Raw genomic sequence first — 21,687 nt, forward strand, 5'->3', positions numbered from 1 at the left:
GGGGGCAAAAAAAAATTAATAAATCAATTGAATCGAGAGTAGGGAACACAAAACACTAGTACAAAACAAAACTAATATAGCAGAAAAATGTTTTAAAAACAAAAAGAACATGTCATCTCTAGGAATATTTACTTTAACACACCTTGGTATCGGAGTTCGGAGGCCAAGCTAGAGGGGCACAAGGGGCTCATCTGAATATAATTTTCGAAATTTGTATGATGATGACCCTCTTAGTGAAAAATCCTATCTCCACCGCTGCTGGAAAGTTATCCGGCCCACTAACCAGCTTCCTATACATTCTGCACAACAAAACAGGTGTTAAAAAGGTCATTTAAAACAAATAAAAAGGAGCATCACCAGAACTAGATATGAAGTTTGAAAGCTTACCTGTAAGAGAACTGTACACTCTGCATTGCCAACTTTTCCACACAAAACAATGTCCACTTTCCCATATCAACATTTAGATCTGCCTTCACTCTCAAGATCAAAAGGGAAGCCATGCAACGTGTAATATTTGGAGAATTTCCAATACTTCACTGAAATTGTTAAGAAAATGAATCTCGGGCCTAGCTCAACCTCAAAAAGTTAGCTGATGAAGTGAGCATAGACAGACAACGGTTCACTCCCTCAACCAATGCCGGAAAATCTAACAGAGAAGTACATCATCGCCTGTTCACCATCAAGAACTGATTTCTCACTCCCCAAATCTTCAATCTTGGGAAGCTTTGCTACGATATACAACAACTTCCAATATAGTTCTGGAACTAGTGAAAAAGCTCAGAGAGCTTGCTTCAGTCTATTGAAAGCTTTGTCACGTCTGCAGACATGTCAGTGATGTTGTTCTGACGGAGCACATGCTGATTGATATATGACTACATTTGTTCTTTCTAATAATGAAAATCCACTTTCTTCAGCTCCGGGAGACTTGGTGGATTACTGTCCCGCCCATCTATCCTTCTCAACTCAAATTCTAGACTTTGGCTCCCCAGCAAGACTCAAACTCGCGATGTACATACGCCTGCCCCACATCTCGCGTTGTACTACCTTTACTTTTGAACCAAAGCCCTATATGACTACATTTTTTCTTTCAGAAATCTGCTGTCTCCAGCTCCGAAACTTGGTGGAGTACTGGCCCGCCCTTCTATCCTTCTCAACTTTAATACTAGATTTGGCTTCCCAAAATGTCTCGAACACGTGATGTATGCCTACCACACATCTAGTTGTACTACCATTACGCTTGAACCAAAGCCCGGGGCTGAATATATATGACTACATTATTTCACACTACACTAAATGCTCAAAGTTTCAAGTCTTCTTATGATCTGAAGCACTTGTCCTCTGCTTCTCCTTAGCTTCCTTCTCTGCTTTCTTTCTCTCAAACTCCAGCTGCTTGCGATTTTCCTCTAAAGCTTGATTGAACAGTCTTTGGAAGCTCATTAGCGTCGAGACAACTAAGGGAAAAAGTACATTTGACGTAAGAAGATCATCTTATTCGAAAGAAGAATTGTTTTAATAATTACAACTTAGAGTATATTACTATATTAGTATGAATCAAGATATAGCCATATGAAATTCCTAACAGCTTTTGTACTGACACGACTGAAAAATCGCAGGAATTGTAAATATTGATATCAACAATAAAAAAAAACTCTGGAAAGGCATCAGATAGACGTATTAATGTTGTTAAACATCTGAAGTGAGTGCACAGAACAAAAAGTATCAAGGAAGAAGAGGAAAATGACCTTTTGAGTGAAATAGCAAAGATAAGTCAATTTTCAATACAAAAGAAAGAAAAGTGACTTCATCACCTATTTTCAATTGTTCAGTGACTGTTTTAGTAGTAAACTCTTGGTTGCCTTGATTAAATATTACCTTGTTCAAATGGACAACGAGCAGGGTCTTCTCCAAAATAAATAATCAACGAATCCACATTTTTTCCCTGTCACATGCGGCAGAAAAGGCACCAGACAAGGAATATGTCAATATCGTCTAAGCACTATAAGGCCAAAAATACTTGTGTCATAAAAGGACAGACATACCACACCAGAAAAAAGTTGAGCCAAGGAACTGACTTCACCTTCAGCACAGCTAAGAAACTCCTTTAGAGCCTGGCAAGTAGAAGATACAAAAATTAATGAGAACACCGGTGTTATCCAATTATTCTTTGTTAGTTATCCCGACAAAATATGTGTAGCTAATAAGGAGAACTTTTCAATTGCTATTGTACAATGCTGAACCGAACACCACGGTTATAAAAAGAATGTTATAGTACAATCTTAAATACTGGTCTCCTCTCAGTGGTAGGGTTCCAAGAAGAAAATACTAGAGTTTGTCAGCGTGTTGGAACAAGCAAGTGATTAGATAACTAAGACGATCATAAATGGCCTGAAATGTAACAGAATCAGTATGTTTGTGGATTAATTAAGCAGATAGATTACCTTACAGAAATTCTCAGACATAACTCCATCATTTTCTGACATGGACAGCTCGTGTACAACTTTCTCCATTCCTTTGCTAATAGCTTGCATTTCCTCTGCCAAATATTTCAGTTGTATCTGAACAAAATTGGTATTAACTCAGTATTTCCATCCATGTCTCTAATGATTAACAACGCCATCAGACGGTTTAAGTAAAGATACCTTCAATGCGGGTTCCAAGCTGGAAAGATCTTTAGAAAAATCAAGTAGTTCAGGCAATTTGTCCGCAAGTATCTGGCGGGAAAAAAATAATCATAAACCATTCTGTAAGATTGTCATTTGCACAAGGAAAAGTTACTTCACATGCATTTGCCAAGATAAAACCTTTAGTGTTTTCCTCTTCTTTTTTTCTTCCTATGATAGGTAGATAAGACGTTAAATTATCATGCTGAATGCTACCTTAAAGAAACCTTAATTGTTAAATAGAATTGTGCTTGCTAAGATCAAGTGGAAAAAGAAAAATCAACATGAAAAATCTGGCATTGAACATCGCATCCACACACTACAGAAAACATGGAAAAAAATTTGTAACCCCGTTATTCTGATCTCGTCAAGCTATTTTCCGAGTGAAGATCCTTACCTTGCAAAGATAATGCATGAGAGTCATCTTATTGCTCCATGAACGTGTGTCCGTTAGTTTAAGGAGGCTATCCAACTTGAAGCCAGCAGCAGACCCTATACCAGTAGCATCAAGACAACAATAACTGTTCAAAGATAACACCAAATGGATAAAAATAGCATTCCATGAATCAAAACAGAAAGGGTGAATGCTTAATCTAACAAGGACCAAAACAGTACTCCATCACCAAAACAGTACTCCCTCCGTTCACTTTTACTTGTCCACAATGTACTTTGCACACCTCTTAAAAAATAATAAATGAAGTGCATCCTTTACCATGATACCCATATTAATTGATATATAGTCTTCACGGACTTGAGCAATGATTTGGCATGAGTAGTTATTGTTAAGGGTAAAACATGATTTTTTTTTATCTTTCTCTTGATATGCTAAAGTGGACAAGTAAAAGTGAATAGAAGGAGTACAATTTTATCAATTCTACTGCCCCTCTGTTTCCCATCCTTCGTCACTTATAAATCAATCAGAAGAAGAGGGCAATAAGATCTAAGGAAAATATGGTGAGCAAAATATGCCTCTAAGAAACAAATATTAACCCACCTCTTGCAGTTCCCTGGTTGAGAGCATTTCCCAAATACAGGATTGTCTGCAGAATTCCTTTCAATTTCGATGAACCTCTGATCTGCTTAGGACATTGAAATGACACGGGATAGACAGGAATGTTAAGAAAACATTTGAGTGTGATAAAAGATTAATCAGTAAGGAAGACAACGAAACAGAAGTAAAATATTTGCCTGATCAGTTGCTGAATTCACTATATTCAGATTATTCCTTAGCTCAGAAATCTGAAAATGTTGAAAAGAAAAAACACCTTCAGCAAGACGAAACCCCACACTTATAAAAGCAGGCAGCAGATGCACTGTCCTCTCACCTGGGATTGAAACTGAATCGTAAATGAGAAAACCCATAGCTTGGACTCTATTCGTGGGACTTGCATCAGTTCTAACATAAACTGTTAGAGAGAATAACCATAGAAAATTTTATTTGAAGTATACAAGAAAGTCCCCGGAAGAGAAAACTGATACCAAGATAAGGTTATTCAGAATGGCATCGACAAACCTGTTCACATCTACCCAACTTCTCTTTTTCTCCTTTATAACCCTGCAACAGAAGCATTGGATAAAAAAGTTCGCCGACAACATTCCGATATGCTTGTGGAATCATTTCTTACCTTGAGCACTTCAATTTCCTCTTTTGTTGGGCAAAACTTAATCAGGTTCTCCACCTGATCAATATCTAATGCTGAATCTTCCAAAGCAAGCACTGAAGTCTATCGGAAATATCAAAGTGGAATAAGCCAACAGAGCCATCATTCAATTTTCAACAGGTTACATATTGAAGGTTAGTTCGACATATTGAAGGATTAAACAGAAATCAATGAGAAGCTGCATAGGTTAATAAACTAGGAACAATGATGAAAAGAAGACTATCATCACTAAGCCGGAGCATCAAAAGTGAAAATAAATTAAAGAGTTAATGGTCAAAAACACACCTGAAGTATCACATTTTTGCGAATTTCCTACCTATATTATTAGGTGTTCACTCTTTCTACTTGAACTATCACCAACTATTTATCAAAACACACCTGAACCATCAGTTGTTCTCTTTTCCTACCTGAACTATCACCATTGTTTAGGTAGGAAAAGGGAACAACTGATAGTTCAGATGTTGTGATAAATAGTTGTTGATAGTTCAAGACTTCAGGTAGAAAAAGTGAACACCTGATAGTTCAGGTAAGAAACTAGCAAATACGTGATACTTCAGGTGTGTTTTTGACCATTTTCTCTAAATTAAATGCATTCAACTATAAAACAATACAGAAGCAGACTCCAAGTTGCTTGAGACCTTAAAATGGTAAAAGAATTATTGGACAAACATCACCAACCTTATTGAATCCATGGAGAAGGAAAAATTATTCATTCAAATATGCACAGATAATACGAACATATGGTTCATGAAGCTTTACTCAGACAAATTTTTCTACACCAATCAAGTTATGCCAAAAATATATCCAATATATGCAGATGAATTTTGCTTACCAGCATGTCGTGTAGCGGTATCTTCACCTTCGAAAGCATAATTTCACAATTATAAGCTCGTCTATGATCAACCTACAGAAAAGTACAAAAGGATTAAGGTAAATTATCTTCTTACAATGTTGTGTTAGAGATAGTATCACAGTTCGTCTTCTCTTTCCAGCTATTCTCAGGAGAGAACTCCACTAGCTTCCGACAATATCATACAAGTATCAGGTAAGAGGGATTTATGCAATGTTAAAAATTGTTTAACAAGATTGCATTTAGATCAGTTGTTTCAAAACATTAGGAAGCAAAATTCTGAAATATAATTTATCTAACCAGCGACATGTCATTAAAAGAAAACATCTAACCCCAAAAACCAAGAAATTAAATTTATCGGTCCAGCTTAGTAATTTAGAGGATCAATAAACTGTTGGTCAGAATAAGAGGGATATCCTGCATTAACTTTTGTGAATGAGAATGTGCTTATCTACTAACATAAGAGGGATATATATCAACTAGAGATAAAATCAGCGATTAGATACTAGCATGCAACACAGAAAACATTACCATATACTAATAATCAGGGTACCTCTATACAAATATGATAAGTCAGTCCGTTCCTTTTCTCAAGAAACTGATTATGTTTACTGTCTAAGTGCCTTAAAAAATTGGTATCCTATAAAATGAAACTGCATTTATTGATATGCTTAGTATTTTGTTATATTCAGTAAATTTAAGAATGGTTTAAGTAAACAACAGCACAATCATCACAGAAACCATCATGTGAATGCAAGAACTTGCCATCCTTGAAAATCCTACCAGGATTTACTGTGGCTTTTAATACTTGTGCTTGGCATGGAGCATGGGAAAGGTTTCAAGTTAATACAATAACTGTAACTGGTAAAAAATTAATCTTTCAAGGTGCTGGCTCAATAGAAAGATATGGCACTGCAACCATGACATTGTACAGTATTGCTCAGAAAGTGCATAATTAGATTAGTTAAGAGGCGGGATGGACGCACGAGATGCATTAGGAAGATAATCAAGTATAAGAGCTTAAGTGATTTTGTTCAGAAAGTGCATAATTAGATTAGTTAAGAACTTCAAGCTTTTAGCTTAGAAAAAAATTAAGCTTTTAATGTTTATGTCAAACAATGGAATGGTGCAAAGGGACTTGTAATAAATTTCAGGAAAACATTGAGTGAATATAAATAACAAATTCAGATAGAAGAGTCACCAGCTGCACTTTCTGAAGCTTCTGTCCAAATTTGGTCCTTGAATTCCCGTTCCTTCCTGAACCGACTTGGTCTAAATTTTGAACAGAGAAGAAATATACAAGTTCTGGCATATCAACCACGGATGACCTATAAAACAGAAACACACAGAAGTAAATCAGACATTGTACTCTGGAAAAAGGAGTTGACCACATGGCTGCATTAACAATATGTCCAAAACCTACTTGGAGGCATAGCTACATTTTTCAATTTCAGCCCAAAAACTTCCATGGACTGCTCTACTTATCTTTAACCAATGCAATGGCTTCAGCTTCTTTGTTGAATTGCTTCTTGAATTCATAGTGCTAGACAACAGTTGTCGGTTATTTTTGCTGGGTGGGGGAGCAATAGGAGGGGTTGGAGATGGAGAAGCAGGCAGATTATTCATCTTTGGAAAAAGAACCGGAGGAGGAGGAATACTCTTTGGGAGATTGTTATTATCCTTGAGAGATGAAACCAAGGAAGGAGGAGGTGGTGCTAGTGGTATTGCATGTAAATCTGTAGGGTTAGAAGCCTGTGAAGAAGGCAAAGGAGGCAGTGGAGGTGGACAGGGTGCTCCGGTTAAAGAAGAATTCTCCTTCATAAGCTGCTCAGGAAGAGGTGGAGGTGGAGGCGGTAGCAATCCACCTTTGGAAACTAGTCTTTCCTTCAAAGGTGGGGTAGGTGGAGGTGGAGGTGGTAGTATTCCACCTTTGGAAACTAGTCTTTCCTTCAAAGGCGGAAGAGGTGGAGATGGAGGTGGAGGCGGTAGCATTCCACCTTTGGAAACTAGTCTTTCCTTCAAAGGCGGGGTAGGTGGAGGTGGAGGTTGAGGTGGTCCACTTATTGAGGAACAAATCTTGTTCATCCTAGGGGTTGTAAGTAACAGGCATGGGGAAGAAGTAGGTGCTGGCGGAGGAAGTGGTGGTGGCAGTGATGGTGATGATGGCGACATCCCACTCTTACTAACGAACTTTTCTTCTAAATGTGTGATATTGGATGTGGGGTCTAATGGAGAAGAAATTCCAGAAGGGGAAGTAGGCAGATCCGGTTCCTTTTTGGCAATTATTTCATTCTCACGTGGACTTGAAGGCATCTCAAAAGGAAGCAGAGATGTGTCAGGTTGAGATACTGTAGTTGTATCATCTTTCAAATATATAGTATTAGAACTTTGGTCTCTGGGCGGAGTAGGCTGCGGTGGAGAAGGTACATCCAATTTATCCTTGAGTGGAGTGAGTAGTGCTAGTGTCACTGGAGCAGGAGATAGAGGATTTCCAGTGGCAATACCTTGATCCTTTGTCAGTAAAGGTGGAGGAGACGGCGACGTGAGAACATTTGTCATGAGTGGTCGGTCCTTGATTTCAGGTAGAGAAGAAACTTCTTTGAGCTGACCACATTCTTGTCCATGAAGTGAAGGATGTTCCACTGTTTTGTGTTCATGAGTTGACACTGGCGATGATGTAACAGAAGCACTAGATTCTACACTAAAACCAGTAGAAGTAAGCATTGAAAAAGAGATTGATGGCTGCAACTTTGATATTTTCATCTCGTTTTTTTGACATAATACATAAACATACACTCAAACTTGGCCTCAATTGGCAAGTTAACACTAAAACTTTGAGTATGCACATCTAGACACCTCAACTCATCCCCACTATGTCAATTAAACACTCCATCTAACAAGACACCTCCAAAATTTATGTTTCACGTTAACATTGGATGTCCACAAGACACAATGAGGATGAGTTGGAGTGTTTAGTTGTCAATTGAGGCCAAGTTGAGGTGTCTAGATGTGCACTCTCAAAGTTGCAGTGCTTACTTGACAGCTGAGGCCAAGTTTGAGTGTGTTTATGTATTATGCCTTTTCTTTTCAACAATCTGAAATTAAGCAGTAGATTTTACACTAGAGCCAATAGGGGAAGCTTTTGAAAGAGCGATTAATAGTTGCAAGTCTGACATTTTCATCTCACCTTTGGTTTCAACAAGCTGAAACACAGCTTCTTGTTTGTTGCTATGGTATGCTTTGGAGGATGACCCAACCTGCTGCTCCAAAGTAGGCTGTGTCAAGCCCTTAGCATTATTTTCTAATGCTGCAGGTTCCTGCCTCTCTTGAGGCTTCTCCAAAGAAGCTTGATCAATGATCTTGCTAGTGGTTATTTTCTCGGGCGGAGATTCCAACTTTTCCAGGATTAAATTTGATCCAGTTATTTGTTGGAGTATACTGCTAGCAGCATCATCCTTTTGATTTAGCCAATCGGCACTGTTAATGATTTCCCAAACCTTAGCAAATGCCTCCACTGGAAGGCCATCCTTCTTAAAACAAGACGATTCAACAGGGACTACAGCAGCAGCAGCATCCATCTCTGAAAAAAGAACCTTCGTCCCATGCATAATCATAAACTGTTACACTTCTTGATTGAGAGAAAACAATGATAACAGAAAAGTGCATCTAAGGAGGATAATAATACCTCTGCTCTGAAGTCTTTTGGAAATTGATCCTTAGCATTCCACAATGTATCAATTTCATCACGGCTAAGCATCAGAATGTTTGACTTAATGAAAGACGTGTTAAACATGGTTCGAAACATTATTTCTTCCCGGTCATCATTCAAGCTAATACATTCCAAGACAACATCACCTTGTATATGACAATTGATATCAATCTTGACCAATTCACATTCTGCCTGCAAGAACATGATAAATGCCTTGTCAATAGTTAGTGGGACTCCAAATTAGAGGTCATACACCATAAAAGAAGGAAAAGAGTAGGAACTGAAGTCCATATGGATTCTGTAATATGCATGCTCAAGCATGTCGCATATAACAGGACCAAATAAAACCAATTTTCACTCAAACCCCGATAGAAGGAATTGTCTGGAAAACTAAGATGTCAGATCAGCCAATTAGATACTGAAATGATCCAATTAACTCTAAATCAAACATTTTTGTTACATTAAATGAACACTCTCGACATATTGCCATGATAAGCTACAGCCACACATCGCTCAAGGCAAAACATGTAATCAATTACTAGTCAAAGGAAGATGTCAGAAACTTCAGTAAATCAAATTGTCAGATAGTCGATCATCGATCCACTTCAAATCTTATGTAATACCCCTCGTCATCCTACCAAGGATAACACATTCTACATGCTCACTTTATATGCATTTTATCTAAAGAGTTTGACAAGTCCATCAAGCATGATTTTTCAAAGTGAAGTTTGAGGTAAATAAAACTAGTCTTTTGGTTAGTCTGAAGTGTTTGGATAATTTGATCCGTTTATGTGTCAATTCTGGACAAAGCATGTCTCGTCCAGAGAACTTAAAAAGATTCCCTTCTTTCTCAAGGATAGCAGCATTCCTGAAATTGCAAAGATTAATTGTGTTTCTGAAGGAAAAAAAATATCTAACCTGCTTGTAGTAACGGACAACATTACTTTTCGTTGGTGTTGAGAACAATTTCTTCGGAGACGGATCAGAAACTATCAATGGATCCTGTCCATAAATACGAAATATGGGCCGACAACCACCCTCACCATCGAAGTTAGGTATCATCCTAATAATAATGCAATCTAGAGTGAGGGCTCTATCCAAGGGAGGCCCTTGTGTGTTCAAATTCCTTCTTGCTACATACTGTAAATATCTTAGCTGAGAAGGAATCGAATTCAGAGGTAGCATTAAGTGCAAAAGCTCGCGAGGAGCCTGCTTATAAATCATGTCTAAGGTCTTCTGTTCCCCGGTGAAATGCTGGCTATTTATCAATAATGCAGCCAACATAAATGCCAAAACTGGCCAACCACCCCATTCACAGTGCATTAGGAGCACATTTTGCTGTCCGAGGGAGAGCCAACTTTCACTGGATCTAAGAAAATGGTTTATCATCTCCATAGAGAGCAAAGGGCATCCTTCATAGTGTTGAGGGTAATCCATTATGGTCACATCATGCTCAGACAGATCATTTGCAATCAGGCTTTGTGACTCACCCTCTCTAAAATTGAAAGCCAAAATTGACACGTCAGGGTGATGATCCCGAAGCTGGCTAATTACGCCTGCTACATAGCCTTTATAATTTTTCTCTTCCCAAACATCAGTAGTCAAACACCTATCAAATACTGCAAATAAGAAGAGATGCGATTATTAGCTAAACTACTATGCATCAGGCAAATATTTTATAATTATCTACTTCATTTCATATCCGAATGAGTTCCCTCATATCCTACCATTTGAGCGCACAAAAAAAGGACCTAACAGATGATCACTTTTACAGTTTCCGCGTTTCCACCCAGTGAATTAGACATTCAAGTTAAAATATGAGCTAATACAGCAACTTATAGCTAGTATGTTTTCTAATCAAGGTAAAAGGTCAATTATTTGAAATCTGGAGCTTTCGACAACTCCCCAATTTTCTTTCATACACTGCAAGTTCTTCCATTCACAACTTTATAACAGGAAAAAAAAAGTGAACATGATGAGAATGAGTTCCTCATATCCCACCATTCGAGCGCAACAAAAAAAAGGACCTAACAGACAATCAAGTTCCGTTTCCACAGTAGAATTAGACATTCAAGTTAAAATATGAACAAATAAAGCAAAATTAGCAATTATTTGTCTCCACACAATAAATCAAAAAACGAACAAATAAATCAAATTCACCGATCGGAGTAGTATCCACCCAGTTCGATCTCAACATTCAACAAGCAAAACAGTTAATAGAGTTTTCTACAGAGTTCATTGATCAATAAGTCAACTTAGAGAGAAAGAAAAGTACCTAACAGATAATCTCACTTCTACAGTTCCCATTTTCCACAATAAAATTAGACATTCAACTTAAAATCCAAACAAATAAAGCAAAATTTATCGCCACACAACAAATCGAAATACGAAGAAATAAATCAAACTTAGGAATCGGAGAAGTACGCATCCAGTTCAATGATCACGTTTACAGTTTCCATTTAATTTAGACATTCAAGTTAAAATCCAAACAAATTAAGCAAAATTAACAACTTATATCTCCAAATTAATCAAATTTATCCATCGTAGTAGTAATTATCCAGTTCGATCGCAACAAACAAACAGCAAAATAGGGGGAAAGCGGACCGTAAACTCTGTCGCCGCCGATCTCAATCAGTCCGTCCGGCGGTTTCCGATAGAACAATTTCCGAAACAACGCCATTGTTAATGGTTACTTAAGAAAACAGAGCTTCGTTACTCCTTTTTGATTAACACAACTTTATGCTTTATCCCATCAATTTATTCAAGTTTCTCTGTGGATGTGAAGAGGAAATTTGGTTCCTATTTATTGATTTTTTTAGTATATATTAGTTTCTTCCTACACAAGAAAAGGAGAAGCTGAAAGATCATCTACTTGTTAACAACTTTTACCGGGAAAATGGTCAAAAGAATTTTCCTTTTTGTTTGACAAATTAACAATAAATAATAACCGACAATATCTTTAGAGGTCTTGGCCTATTTAAGTTCAATATCTACAAGAATTTAAAGGATACTTGGTTGATAATTTAGAAATACATATAACTAATACATGTATAAATTATGAGAAAATCTATATGTTATTTTATATAGGATACATGCATAATTTATAACGTGAGATTTATATAATCTCAAAAAAAAATAAGTTACCTGCAATAATATGTAAAAATAACTTCATAATGTAAAAAATACTTAAAATTGCCGATGTAAATAACTTAAACTCGTCGATAAAAGGCTAAAGAAGACCCTATTATAATGGGAAGGGAAAGAAAAGAGGATATGCCCCCATATATGTTTCATAGTTAAAAAACTTAAATACAATGAAGTACTTGTTATTATGAAAAATTATACCAGAATATTACTTCACTTTGATCACTCTATTATGATATTAAGGCAAATATTATTTATGTGGCGAACGGTCATGTTTCACAATTACAAAAATCGTTATTCGAAAACATAGAACATGATGTTTGCAACTTAGTACTGTCCTGAAATCATCAGCTATAGAGTTCTTGATTAACCAATTCTAACAATCTAGATTCATATAATTGGTGGACGAGGGGTCTCCCATAGATGGATAACATTTTCTTCTTTACGGAGAGCAAAAAGACGGTCACCACCAATTGAAAAATCACAAATTGAACCACCATGACTCTGTCGAAACTCTGATGTTACGATCCAATTAGAACCACAATAAACTGAAATTCTATCTTCCATTGATGAAAACAGTTGCCCCTTGTGATATGCCAATTTGGGATAACAAGTTTTTATATTCACACGAAAATGGGAAGGGGCAACACCCTTGGTAGATTTTCTCCAATTTACACTCCGATCAGTACTCCTCAAATCCATGAAACTCAAACACTCATTCCAATCTACTACACAAATCGAACTACTCTCCTCTATCGCGATTGCATCTTCAATATCAGCAAGGTACTGCTTCTTGCGATCCCTATCCAATGTCCAAACCATATTTCTTTGTCTAATGTCAAACAAGCAGATATCATTCTTTGGATGGGAATAAACAGCCATCACACAGTTGGTATCATGTAACCATTGCAGCCTGGTAGCATTTTTACGCGAGCAATCAGGTGGACAACATAGGAAATCCATCAGCTTACCCGTGACTATATCCCAAACGCCAATTCTATGGCCATAACTAGTAGTGCTTTCCCAACTCGAGAACAGCTTGTAATCCGAGCTAAAATCTATTGCACTATTTATGTAATTACTTGGACCTAAACCTTTCATATAATCAGTAACCTGAAATTTGTACTTCAATTCCCCATTGGATGCACTGAATAACCCCATGCCTCCATTAGCTAGATCTTCATCAAAGCTAACAACAATACTTTCGGAGTTAACCCAACAAACATCGTTCACCTTATGGTAATCAAGACTGATTGTAGGGTGTTCTTCAAGCATCCAGTCATACACATGAACCATACTACCCTGAGCCACACAGCACCAGCCATCCAGACTGGCCCGAATGGCTGGTGTGACCTTACCACCCCCTGATGGAAAGACCGTTATGGACTTTACCAGCCGGAGTCTATTTCCATCAAATGTATCACACTCAGCTGACCTAACGTTATCCAAAATGCCATAATACGCGGCCTCTCTGTATAGGATCTTCTTATCGATATTTTGAGGAATATAAAGCTCCCCTGTTCTGAGTAAGTCCAAAAGGACACCAAAATAATCAGGATTTCTATCGATGAAGTGTTCAGTGATCGGCCCATCGGAATGCAGGTTCCAATTCTCATCAAACATGGCTCCAAAGAATGAATTCCTTCCAGCACCCAATAAGGTTGTGGCCGTAGTTTCAAACTTTTTTCCACCAACATTGAGTTTAACTCTGTTTTTGTGGCTTTCCATTCTTCAAAATCTCTTTGTACCCTGAAATTCAAAACCAGTACCCATGTAAGAGATAAAAAAAGGGCAGTCCGATGCACAAAGCATCCTGCTTAATGTAGACAACCTAACTTAATGCAAGCATTAGTTGCTGCTTATACTAAGATAAGGGATCCGCTTAGAAAAAAAATTCCGACAACAACATACCTAGTATAATTTCACAAGTGAGGTCTGAGAAAGGTAAAATGTATGCAAAATGTATCCATACCTTGTAAAGATAGGGAGGTTGTTTCCGATTGAATCCTCGGCTCAAGTAAAACATCTCAAAGCAGTTTGAAAAAGAGAATATAGAAATGAAAGCAGTAACAATAGACGAAATATAGCGCTATGGAAAGCAGTACATAGCATACAAAAATGAACAACAACAACAACGAACTAGTGTGATAACCGAAAACACAGATGATAACAACAATCGACAAACAAGAAACTACAAGAATAGTGCTAATACTACTGTTAAGAGAGTAGGTATCGATACCGCCACCTATCCTACCCCGCAGGAAAGCGAGAGAACGTTCAACTACTAAATAACATTCTACTCTAATCCGCAACCTCAAAACTCTTCTATCTAAGGTCATGTACTCGTAAGCTCAAGATGAACCATGTCTTGTCTAACCATGTCCCTCAGTATTAGAAAAAAAAATTCTAGCTCAACAATAAACGGGAGAGTTACACATTTGGTTGCTTGTCCAAAAATATATAATCCCTAGCAAATAATCATATGTTATACATCTCCTGTTCTTTTGGACGGGCAGCTATTAAAGTTAGTTTTCCTAGTTTTCGAATGCTGGAACATTTATAAACTTGAAAACTTAACAAAAATAAGAGAGTTTAGGCATATACAAAATCAGAAAAATAACAACATATTACAATGGATATCTAGATTCATAAGCACAACTTTTTTATAAAAATAAATAAAAAATAATAATAAAAATCATTTGAAGAAAAAAGTTCAAGAAATATTTTTTTTACCGGGCTTCGAAAAAATCAAACAACGAGTAGCAATCTTGAGAGGAATTCACTTGTGATTTTTATATACACAGACCTTGTACTTACCTTTGTAGGTACATAGGTTGTTTCTGAGAGACCCCTTTCAAAGAAGAATAACCAAAGAAGGATAGACAAGAAAATAATGGCAGTAGAATAGCAAGATAAGCAAAGTAAATGAAGTAACAGATAGTAGTAAAATTGAAGTGTAGGATACTATGTGAAAACTAGGTAAGTCTACTAAATAAGGAGAAGAGGAGACCAACTCATTGCCGCTTTCTCATAAAATACTCCAACATCAGGCTACCTATTGCGCTTCTCCCCTAATTCTTACTCTTTCTCGTAGAAGTACTCCAACGCTAGACTACCTATTGTCCTTCTACCATAATCCTTGACTCTATTTCGTAAAAGTATTCCAATACCACTCTAGCTACTTTCCTTCTATCCTAATCCTTGACTCTTTCTCATAAAAGTACTCCAACAACATGCGACCTACTACCCTTCTACCTTAATCCTTGACTCTTTCTTGTAAAAGTACTCCAACAACAGGCGACCTACTACCCTTGTACCTTAATCATCGACTCTTTCTTGTAAAAGTACTCCAACACCAGACTACCTACTGCCTTCTACTCTAACCTTTGACTTTTTTGTAAAAGTACTCCAACACTAGACTACCTACTGCCCTTATCCCATAATTATTGACTCTTTCTTATAAAACTACTCCAACACAATGCTATATACTACTACCATTTTACCCTAATCCTCGACCTCCAAATTTTCCTATTGTATATATTTAGTTCCTAATATATAGATATTTAGTTTCCTTAATTATAACTTAATTATACTCTCCACAGTCGAAGCAGGAGGTCGCCGAATGCTAAGACTATCCCTGAAATTCCTCAACTAACACTAATAGAAGGCCTTTGGTGAAGATTTATGCAATCTGATAACGAGAGGGGACATGTAACACTCAAACTTGACCACGAGCCACCTTTTCCCATACAAAATGTATATCCATCTCAATGTGCTTAGTGCGTTGACGCTGAATAGGATTATCAGCCAGATATATGGCACTAACACTATCACAGTAAACCAAAGTAGCCCGTGGAATAGGAAAATAGAGTTCCAAAAGCAAGTTTCGCAACCAACATGACTCAGAAACCACATTGGCAACCCTTCGGTATTCTGCCTCTGCACTTGAACGGGACAAAGTAGCTTGACTTTTGGTGGACCATAAGATCAAGTTATCACCCATAAAGACATAATAACCCGACGTCGAATGTCATGTATCAGGGCACCACCCTAATCAACATCAGTATACGAGACAAGAGTGGTTTCGGAAGAGGGATAAAGGTGAAGACCATAATCCAAAGTACCTTGTAGGTAGCGCACGGTGTGCTTAAGAGCGTGTTGTGCTCATCTCATGGGTCATGCATGAATAAGCATACCTGTTGCACAGCATAAGTAATATTCGGTCTTGTGAACGTGAGGTATTGCAGTGCCCCTGCAAGACTCCATTAAAGAGATGGGTCCTCAAACGGTATGCTCTTAGTATCCTTGAGCTTCGGTTTTGGAGCAGCCAGAGTAGGAGATGGCTTATACGATGACATGCCAGCTTGATCAATGATCTCGGCCGCATACTTTTTTTGAGATAAAAATAAACTGCCTATATGACCAGTGACATCAATGCCCAAGAAATAGCTCAACTAGTCCAAATCCTTCATAGCAAATTTGGAGCTAAGAAGCGATATGATAGACGGGTGGAGTGCAACAGATGAAGAAGTTAAAATAATATCGTTGACATATAATAAAAGATAAGCCATAGAAATACCTTGATGATAAAAAAACAAGGAATGATCAGTCTTATTGTGAGAAAACCTAAGGGTATGGAAATAATCAGCAAATTGCTTATACCAAGCCCGCGGAGCTTGTTTCAGCCCATAAAGAGATTTCTTCAGCAAACATATATGATTGGATCTATCAGGATCCTGATAGCCCAAAAGTTGATACATGTAAACAGTCTCCTTGAGTTCGCCATGTAAGAAAGCATTTTTGATGTCAAGTTCATGAATCAGCCACGCCTTGGAGAGAGCTAAACTAAGAACCGTACGAATAGTCGCTGGTTTGAAAACTGGACTAAATGTCTCACCACAATCCATGCCAACCTGTTGGGTTTAACCATTACCTATAAGACAAGTTTTATGTCGCTTAAACGAACCATCAGATTTTCTTTATGAGAAAAAATCCACATATACCGAATAACATTAACATTTGGAGGACATGGCACCAACTCCCACATCTTATTTTGAATAAGAGCATTATATTCATCATCCATAGCCATTTTCTAATTCGGGTCATGAAGAGCAGACATAGGGTTACGGGGTAGAGGGGACTTCAAGACGGATGTAAGAAGGTTGAAGGACTTCTTAGGCTTATAGATCCCATGCTGACTTCTAGTAACAGGATTGGTGGATAGACTGGAGGGAGAGACGGGAGTGGGTGGAAAAGGAGAGCTAAGTGGGAGAGCGGAAGAAGATGTTGGGGTCGGTCCAGCAGGCAACAAATGAGTGATCTACCCAGGTGAGGGGGCAAATCCATTGGTTGGACACGGTGGGATGGGTAGTGGTGTGGGAGGAATGTGGCGATCCAGTGGGTTTGTGGAGATAGTGAGATGAAGAACCACATAAGGAGAGGGTCTATCGTCAAAAAATTGGTATGTGTGATTTTGTAATTTGGCAAAAGGAAATTGCATCTCACCAAATATTATATGACGGCTAATGATGATTTTTTGAGATGACAAATTAAAGCATTTATACCCACGATGATGTGACGGATATCTCAAAAAAATACACGGGGTTGATCAGGGTTGAAGTTTGTTTATGAGTGTGAAGAGAATGAGAGGATAACTAAATACCCAAATACACGAAAATAGGAATAAGAGGGATCCTTCTGATAAAGAATGCGAAGAGGGGATTGATAATTTACCAGTTTATGCGGAAGGATGTTGAGAAGGTAAGTTGTCATTTGCAAAGCATGATGCCAAAAGTAAGGAGGAAGGGAAGCATGGGCCAATAAGGTACAAACAATGTTATTAATTGTACGGATTTGTCTTTTGGCTTTTCCATTTTGAGGAGATGTGTGAGGACGTGACAATCGAAATGACAGACCATTGGCTTTACAGAAGTCCCAAAAGGGGCCATTATAAAATTTTGTGTCATTACCACATTGAATATTCTTGATGTCCAGCTCAAAGTGAGTTCGAATAAATGTCTTGAAAGTTTAAAATGTGGAAAATGTTTGTGATTTTTGCGATAAAGGAAACGTACACAAGAATTTAGAATAATCATCCATAAACAAGACATAATATTGGTGACCTGAGGAACTCAAAATAGGTGATGTCCAAAGATCACTATGTATAATATCAAATGGCATAAGAGTGTTAGAATCCGAAGCATAAAATGGAAACTTAACATGTTTTCCAAGAGGAAAAGAATGACAAATACGAACATCTCTACTTTGATTACAATCAATCAATTTATTCTTCCTAAGGAAATTCAACACAGGTGCTCCCGGGTGACCCAAACGAACATGCCAAAGAGATGGTGCCAAAGAAGCAAAAGTAGATGATGAAGTTACTGGATTGGTGATTAGATAAAACTCTCCCTGACTGTTACACCTCATTACCAGCCTTCCCGTCTGAAAATCCTTCACAGAAAATCCACAGGGATCAAAATTAACAGAGACAGAGTTATTAGTGGTAAATTTACTGACGGACACCAAATTTTTAACTAGGTGAAGGGCATGAAGAACATTGTTTAAGTGCAAGGGAGGGCACGGGGAAGACAAATTTGTGTGACCACAACCATGAATTGGAATTGATTGACCATTACAATAATTATACCACGTTTATTTCTCTTATTAAAATAAGATGTGAGGTTACCTTGTGTGGATGTCATATGAGAAGTGGCACCGGTGTCCATGTACCAATTTGCATTCAAAGGAGTGATCCCAAGAGTATGCATGGCGGCTTCAATATCCGTAGGAGTAGGGGCTACCGTGCAGGCCTGCTGAGGTCGGGGGCCAAGAACACCCGCTCGTGATGGCTACTACTGTCCATAATTGGGTCGGGACCAAGAAGTTGAAAGATATGGACACGGTGGTATAGCCCAAGGACTCCATGATGCCATCCACGGCCACTGTTGCCCGCCAACCTATGGAGAATAGGGTAGAGGGTTCTGCCCCGCTGACTGCTACCCAGTGCCGCGGCTGTTGCCACCTCTCAGCTGACCACCATGGCCTGCATTATCGCCGATGCTGGCAGCTCCTTTACCGCCTCCACGACCACTATTATTGCCACGATACTTTCCACCATTATTGCTCTGGTTGTGGTTCCTCTTCCCACCATTAGTATTGCGGTTGGAAGAGGAATTATCAAGAGGACCCTCGGACCAGCGAGCAATTAAGGCAGCGGAGGAGCTTTGGGCCGCTTTCTTAGCATGACCAACCTCCTTAAGAGTGAGCATCGAATGGACTTGATAAAATTGAGGCAAAGGGTCACGTTGGCGAATAAGAGTGGCCACACCTTGGTAGGTCTCGGTAAGGCAAGACACCAGTTGAAGAACTAGTCGATCGTTAGCGACCGGAGAGCTGACATTCTTGAGTTGATCCGCCAGAGATTTAAAATATTGACAATAGGCAGATACATTCGAAAAATCTACCATATCTACGTGAGTGAAGTCGTACTCAAGGGTAATAACACGAGAGTGTTTGTTATCCTGGAATATGTCACGCAAGCGATTCCAAGCCTCCATCGTCGTGGTGTCGGGTTCAAGAATTGTATGCAAAAGATCATGAGAGATAGTAGCGTAGAGACATTTGAGAACGGTGTGTCAAGGGTGGACCACAACTCTTTGTCCTCCTCTTGTTGAGGCCGTTTCTCCGTGCTCGCTGCCGGAGGAATAATATGATCAATTACCCGATGGGATCTTGCATGAATCTTAAAGAGTTCCACCCATGTGAAATATTATACGTTCTCCATCTCAAGAGTGATGGGAACATGGTTCTTGATGTTGGATACAACAAGAGCAGGATGAAAGGAAGATTTGGAGTTAGACATGGTGATTGAGAAGAGAGGAAGAGGGAGAAGAGAGGGGCAGCGGCAGCGGGAATCCGAAAAGAATGAAGAAGGTCTGATCGTGCCCTAGATAGCTGATACCATGAAAGAGATTAATCCCTTGATTTATTTCATTAACCTCATCAGTTTATATACACAAAATACAAGAGTATAATTAGGCTATAATTAAGGAAACTAAATATTTATATATTAGGAACTAAATATATACAATCTGTTACAATCTGTCAGAATATATTTTTATATATTCTAACACTACCTCTCCTAAAAACTGCTAAATATATACATTCCCTATATACACAATCCCTAGCCAATATACATATATTATGCATCTCCATTTTTTTGAATGGGTGGTTATTTAAGTTAACTTTCCTCGTTTTCGGATGTTGGAAAGATTCATAACCTTGGAAATTTAACAAAAATGAGAGTTTAGGCATATACAAAATCAGAAAAAGAAAAACATATTTAAATGGATATATAGATTCATATGCACAACTTTAAAAAAAAAATCATTCAAAGAAAAAGTTTAAGATTCAAACAAGGAGTAGCAATCTGGTTATGAATTCAATTGTGATTATTGAAAAAATTGGTCCATGAGGTGCTTTATCAGTGTTTTTAAAAACAATTTATTAACTATTTCAATTAGGGTTCATAAAAAAGAAAAATAATTTAGGAAATAATTTATTTTAACTATTCCAATGAAGATTCGTAATAAGAAAAAATAATTGGGAGAGAATTTATTTTATCTCTTCCAAGTAAGATAGGATTCTTCATTCTGTCGTACCTATTTCTTGCTTCTTCGTTCTTCGGTATGTTGCTCCGCCAGTGACTGAATTATCATAGAATAATATCGTGACTATATAGACCTAAGTTTAAAAAATATTGATATCATTTATGTAATATTCCTAGTTGGTTTATAAGTATTGGAGCTACTATTAATTGTTTATTGTTTATAAGGTAATTATAATTTCTAGAATTTCTATGATGAATATTACTATTAACTTGTTTTTGAGCACGTGTAGTACACGCATATCACATATAATTTCTTAAAGATTCGTTAGAATGATTAAAATTCTATAAAAACATGTGTATAATGAGTAATAAAATCCAATAATTATAAAGAAATCTTTAAAAGTGTGACAAGAAACACCCAAGGACGTATTTTAATGTTTAAAGTAATTCATTTTAAGCAAGAAAATGTGAACTTTGATCAATAGTAGCAAACTCCCAATGAACATCATTCACCTTATCGTAATCAAGATTGATTGCAGGATAGGATTCCAATTAAGATTCGTAACAAGAAAAAATAATTGGAAAATAATTTATTTTAACTCTTCCAAGTAGGATAGGATTCTTCATTCCGTCGTACCTATTTCTTGCTTCTTTCTTCTTCGATATGTTGCTTCGCCAGTGATTGAATTTTCATAGAATAATATTGTGACAACATAGACCAAAGTTTGATATTCCTAGTTTGTTTATAAATATTGGAGCTAATAATAATTGTTTATTGTTTATAAGGTAATTATAATTTCTAGAATTTGTAAGATGAATATTACTATGAACTAGTTTTGGGAACGGGTGTTACACACGTATCCCATATAATTTTTTAAGATTTATTACAACGATTAAAATTCTATAAAAACATATGTGTAATGAATAATAAAATACAACAATTATAAATAAATCTTTAAAAATGTGTCGAGAAACACCCAAAGGCGTACTTTAATGTTTAAAAGTAATTCATTTTAAGCAACCAAATGCAAGTTTGAACTTTGGTCAATAGT

The 21,687-nt window shown here is 37.4% G+C and overlaps 3 protein-coding genes across 4 annotated transcripts; all 3 read right to left on the reverse strand.

Annotated features, from left to right (window-relative positions):
* LOC129871684 (formin-like protein 18) lies at positions 1–11,760 on the reverse strand. Of its 2 annotated transcripts, XM_055946642.1 has the most exons (19): positions 11,485–11,758; positions 9,799–10,499; positions 8,857–9,072; positions 8,359–8,764; positions 6,595–7,867; positions 6,373–6,499; positions 5,154–5,225; positions 4,286–4,384; positions 4,174–4,215; positions 3,986–4,066; positions 3,849–3,899; positions 3,655–3,736; positions 3,058–3,152; positions 2,640–2,711; positions 2,439–2,555; positions 2,040–2,108; positions 1,873–1,939; positions 388–1,451; positions 1–299 (listed from the first exon to the last, which is right to left on the reverse strand). In XM_055946642.1, exons 1-18 carry the CDS (start codon positions 11,558–11,560, stop codon positions 1,306–1,308), a joined length of 3,792 nt encoding a protein of 1,263 aa, XP_055802617.1. In that variant the 5' UTR covers positions 11,561–11,758; the 3' UTR covers positions 1–299; positions 388–1,305. The 2 variants fall into 2 exon arrangements, with proteins under 2 accessions (XP_055802617.1, XP_055802618.1); XM_055946643.1 differs by lacking the exons at positions 1–299; positions 388–1,451; positions 1,873–1,939; ... (1 more) ...; positions 2,439–2,555; positions 2,640–2,711 and having other exon boundaries at positions 3,077–3,181; positions 11,485–11,760.
* Positions 11,761–12,414: 654 nt separating this feature from the next.
* On the reverse strand, positions 12,415–13,752 carry LOC129904957 (BTB/POZ domain-containing protein At4g30940-like). Its single transcript, XM_055980364.1, has one exon. The coding sequence runs from the start codon at positions 13,750–13,752 to the stop codon at positions 12,415–12,417; it is 1,338 nt and encodes a 445-aa protein (XP_055836339.1).
* A 5,270-nt stretch (positions 13,753–19,022) lies between these two features.
* LOC129870920 (uncharacterized) lies at positions 19,023–19,583 on the reverse strand. The gene has a single exon (XM_055945796.1). It carries the CDS (start codon positions 19,581–19,583, stop codon positions 19,023–19,025), a length of 561 nt encoding a protein of 186 aa, XP_055801771.1.
* Positions 19,584–21,687: the final 2,104 nt, after the last annotated feature.

The sequence above is a fragment of the Solanum dulcamara genome, chromosome 10, assembly GCF_947179165.1.
Source record: "Solanum dulcamara chromosome 10, daSolDulc1.2, whole genome shotgun sequence".
Lineage (NCBI taxonomy): Eukaryota > Viridiplantae > Streptophyta > Magnoliopsida > Solanales > Solanaceae > Solanum > Solanum dulcamara.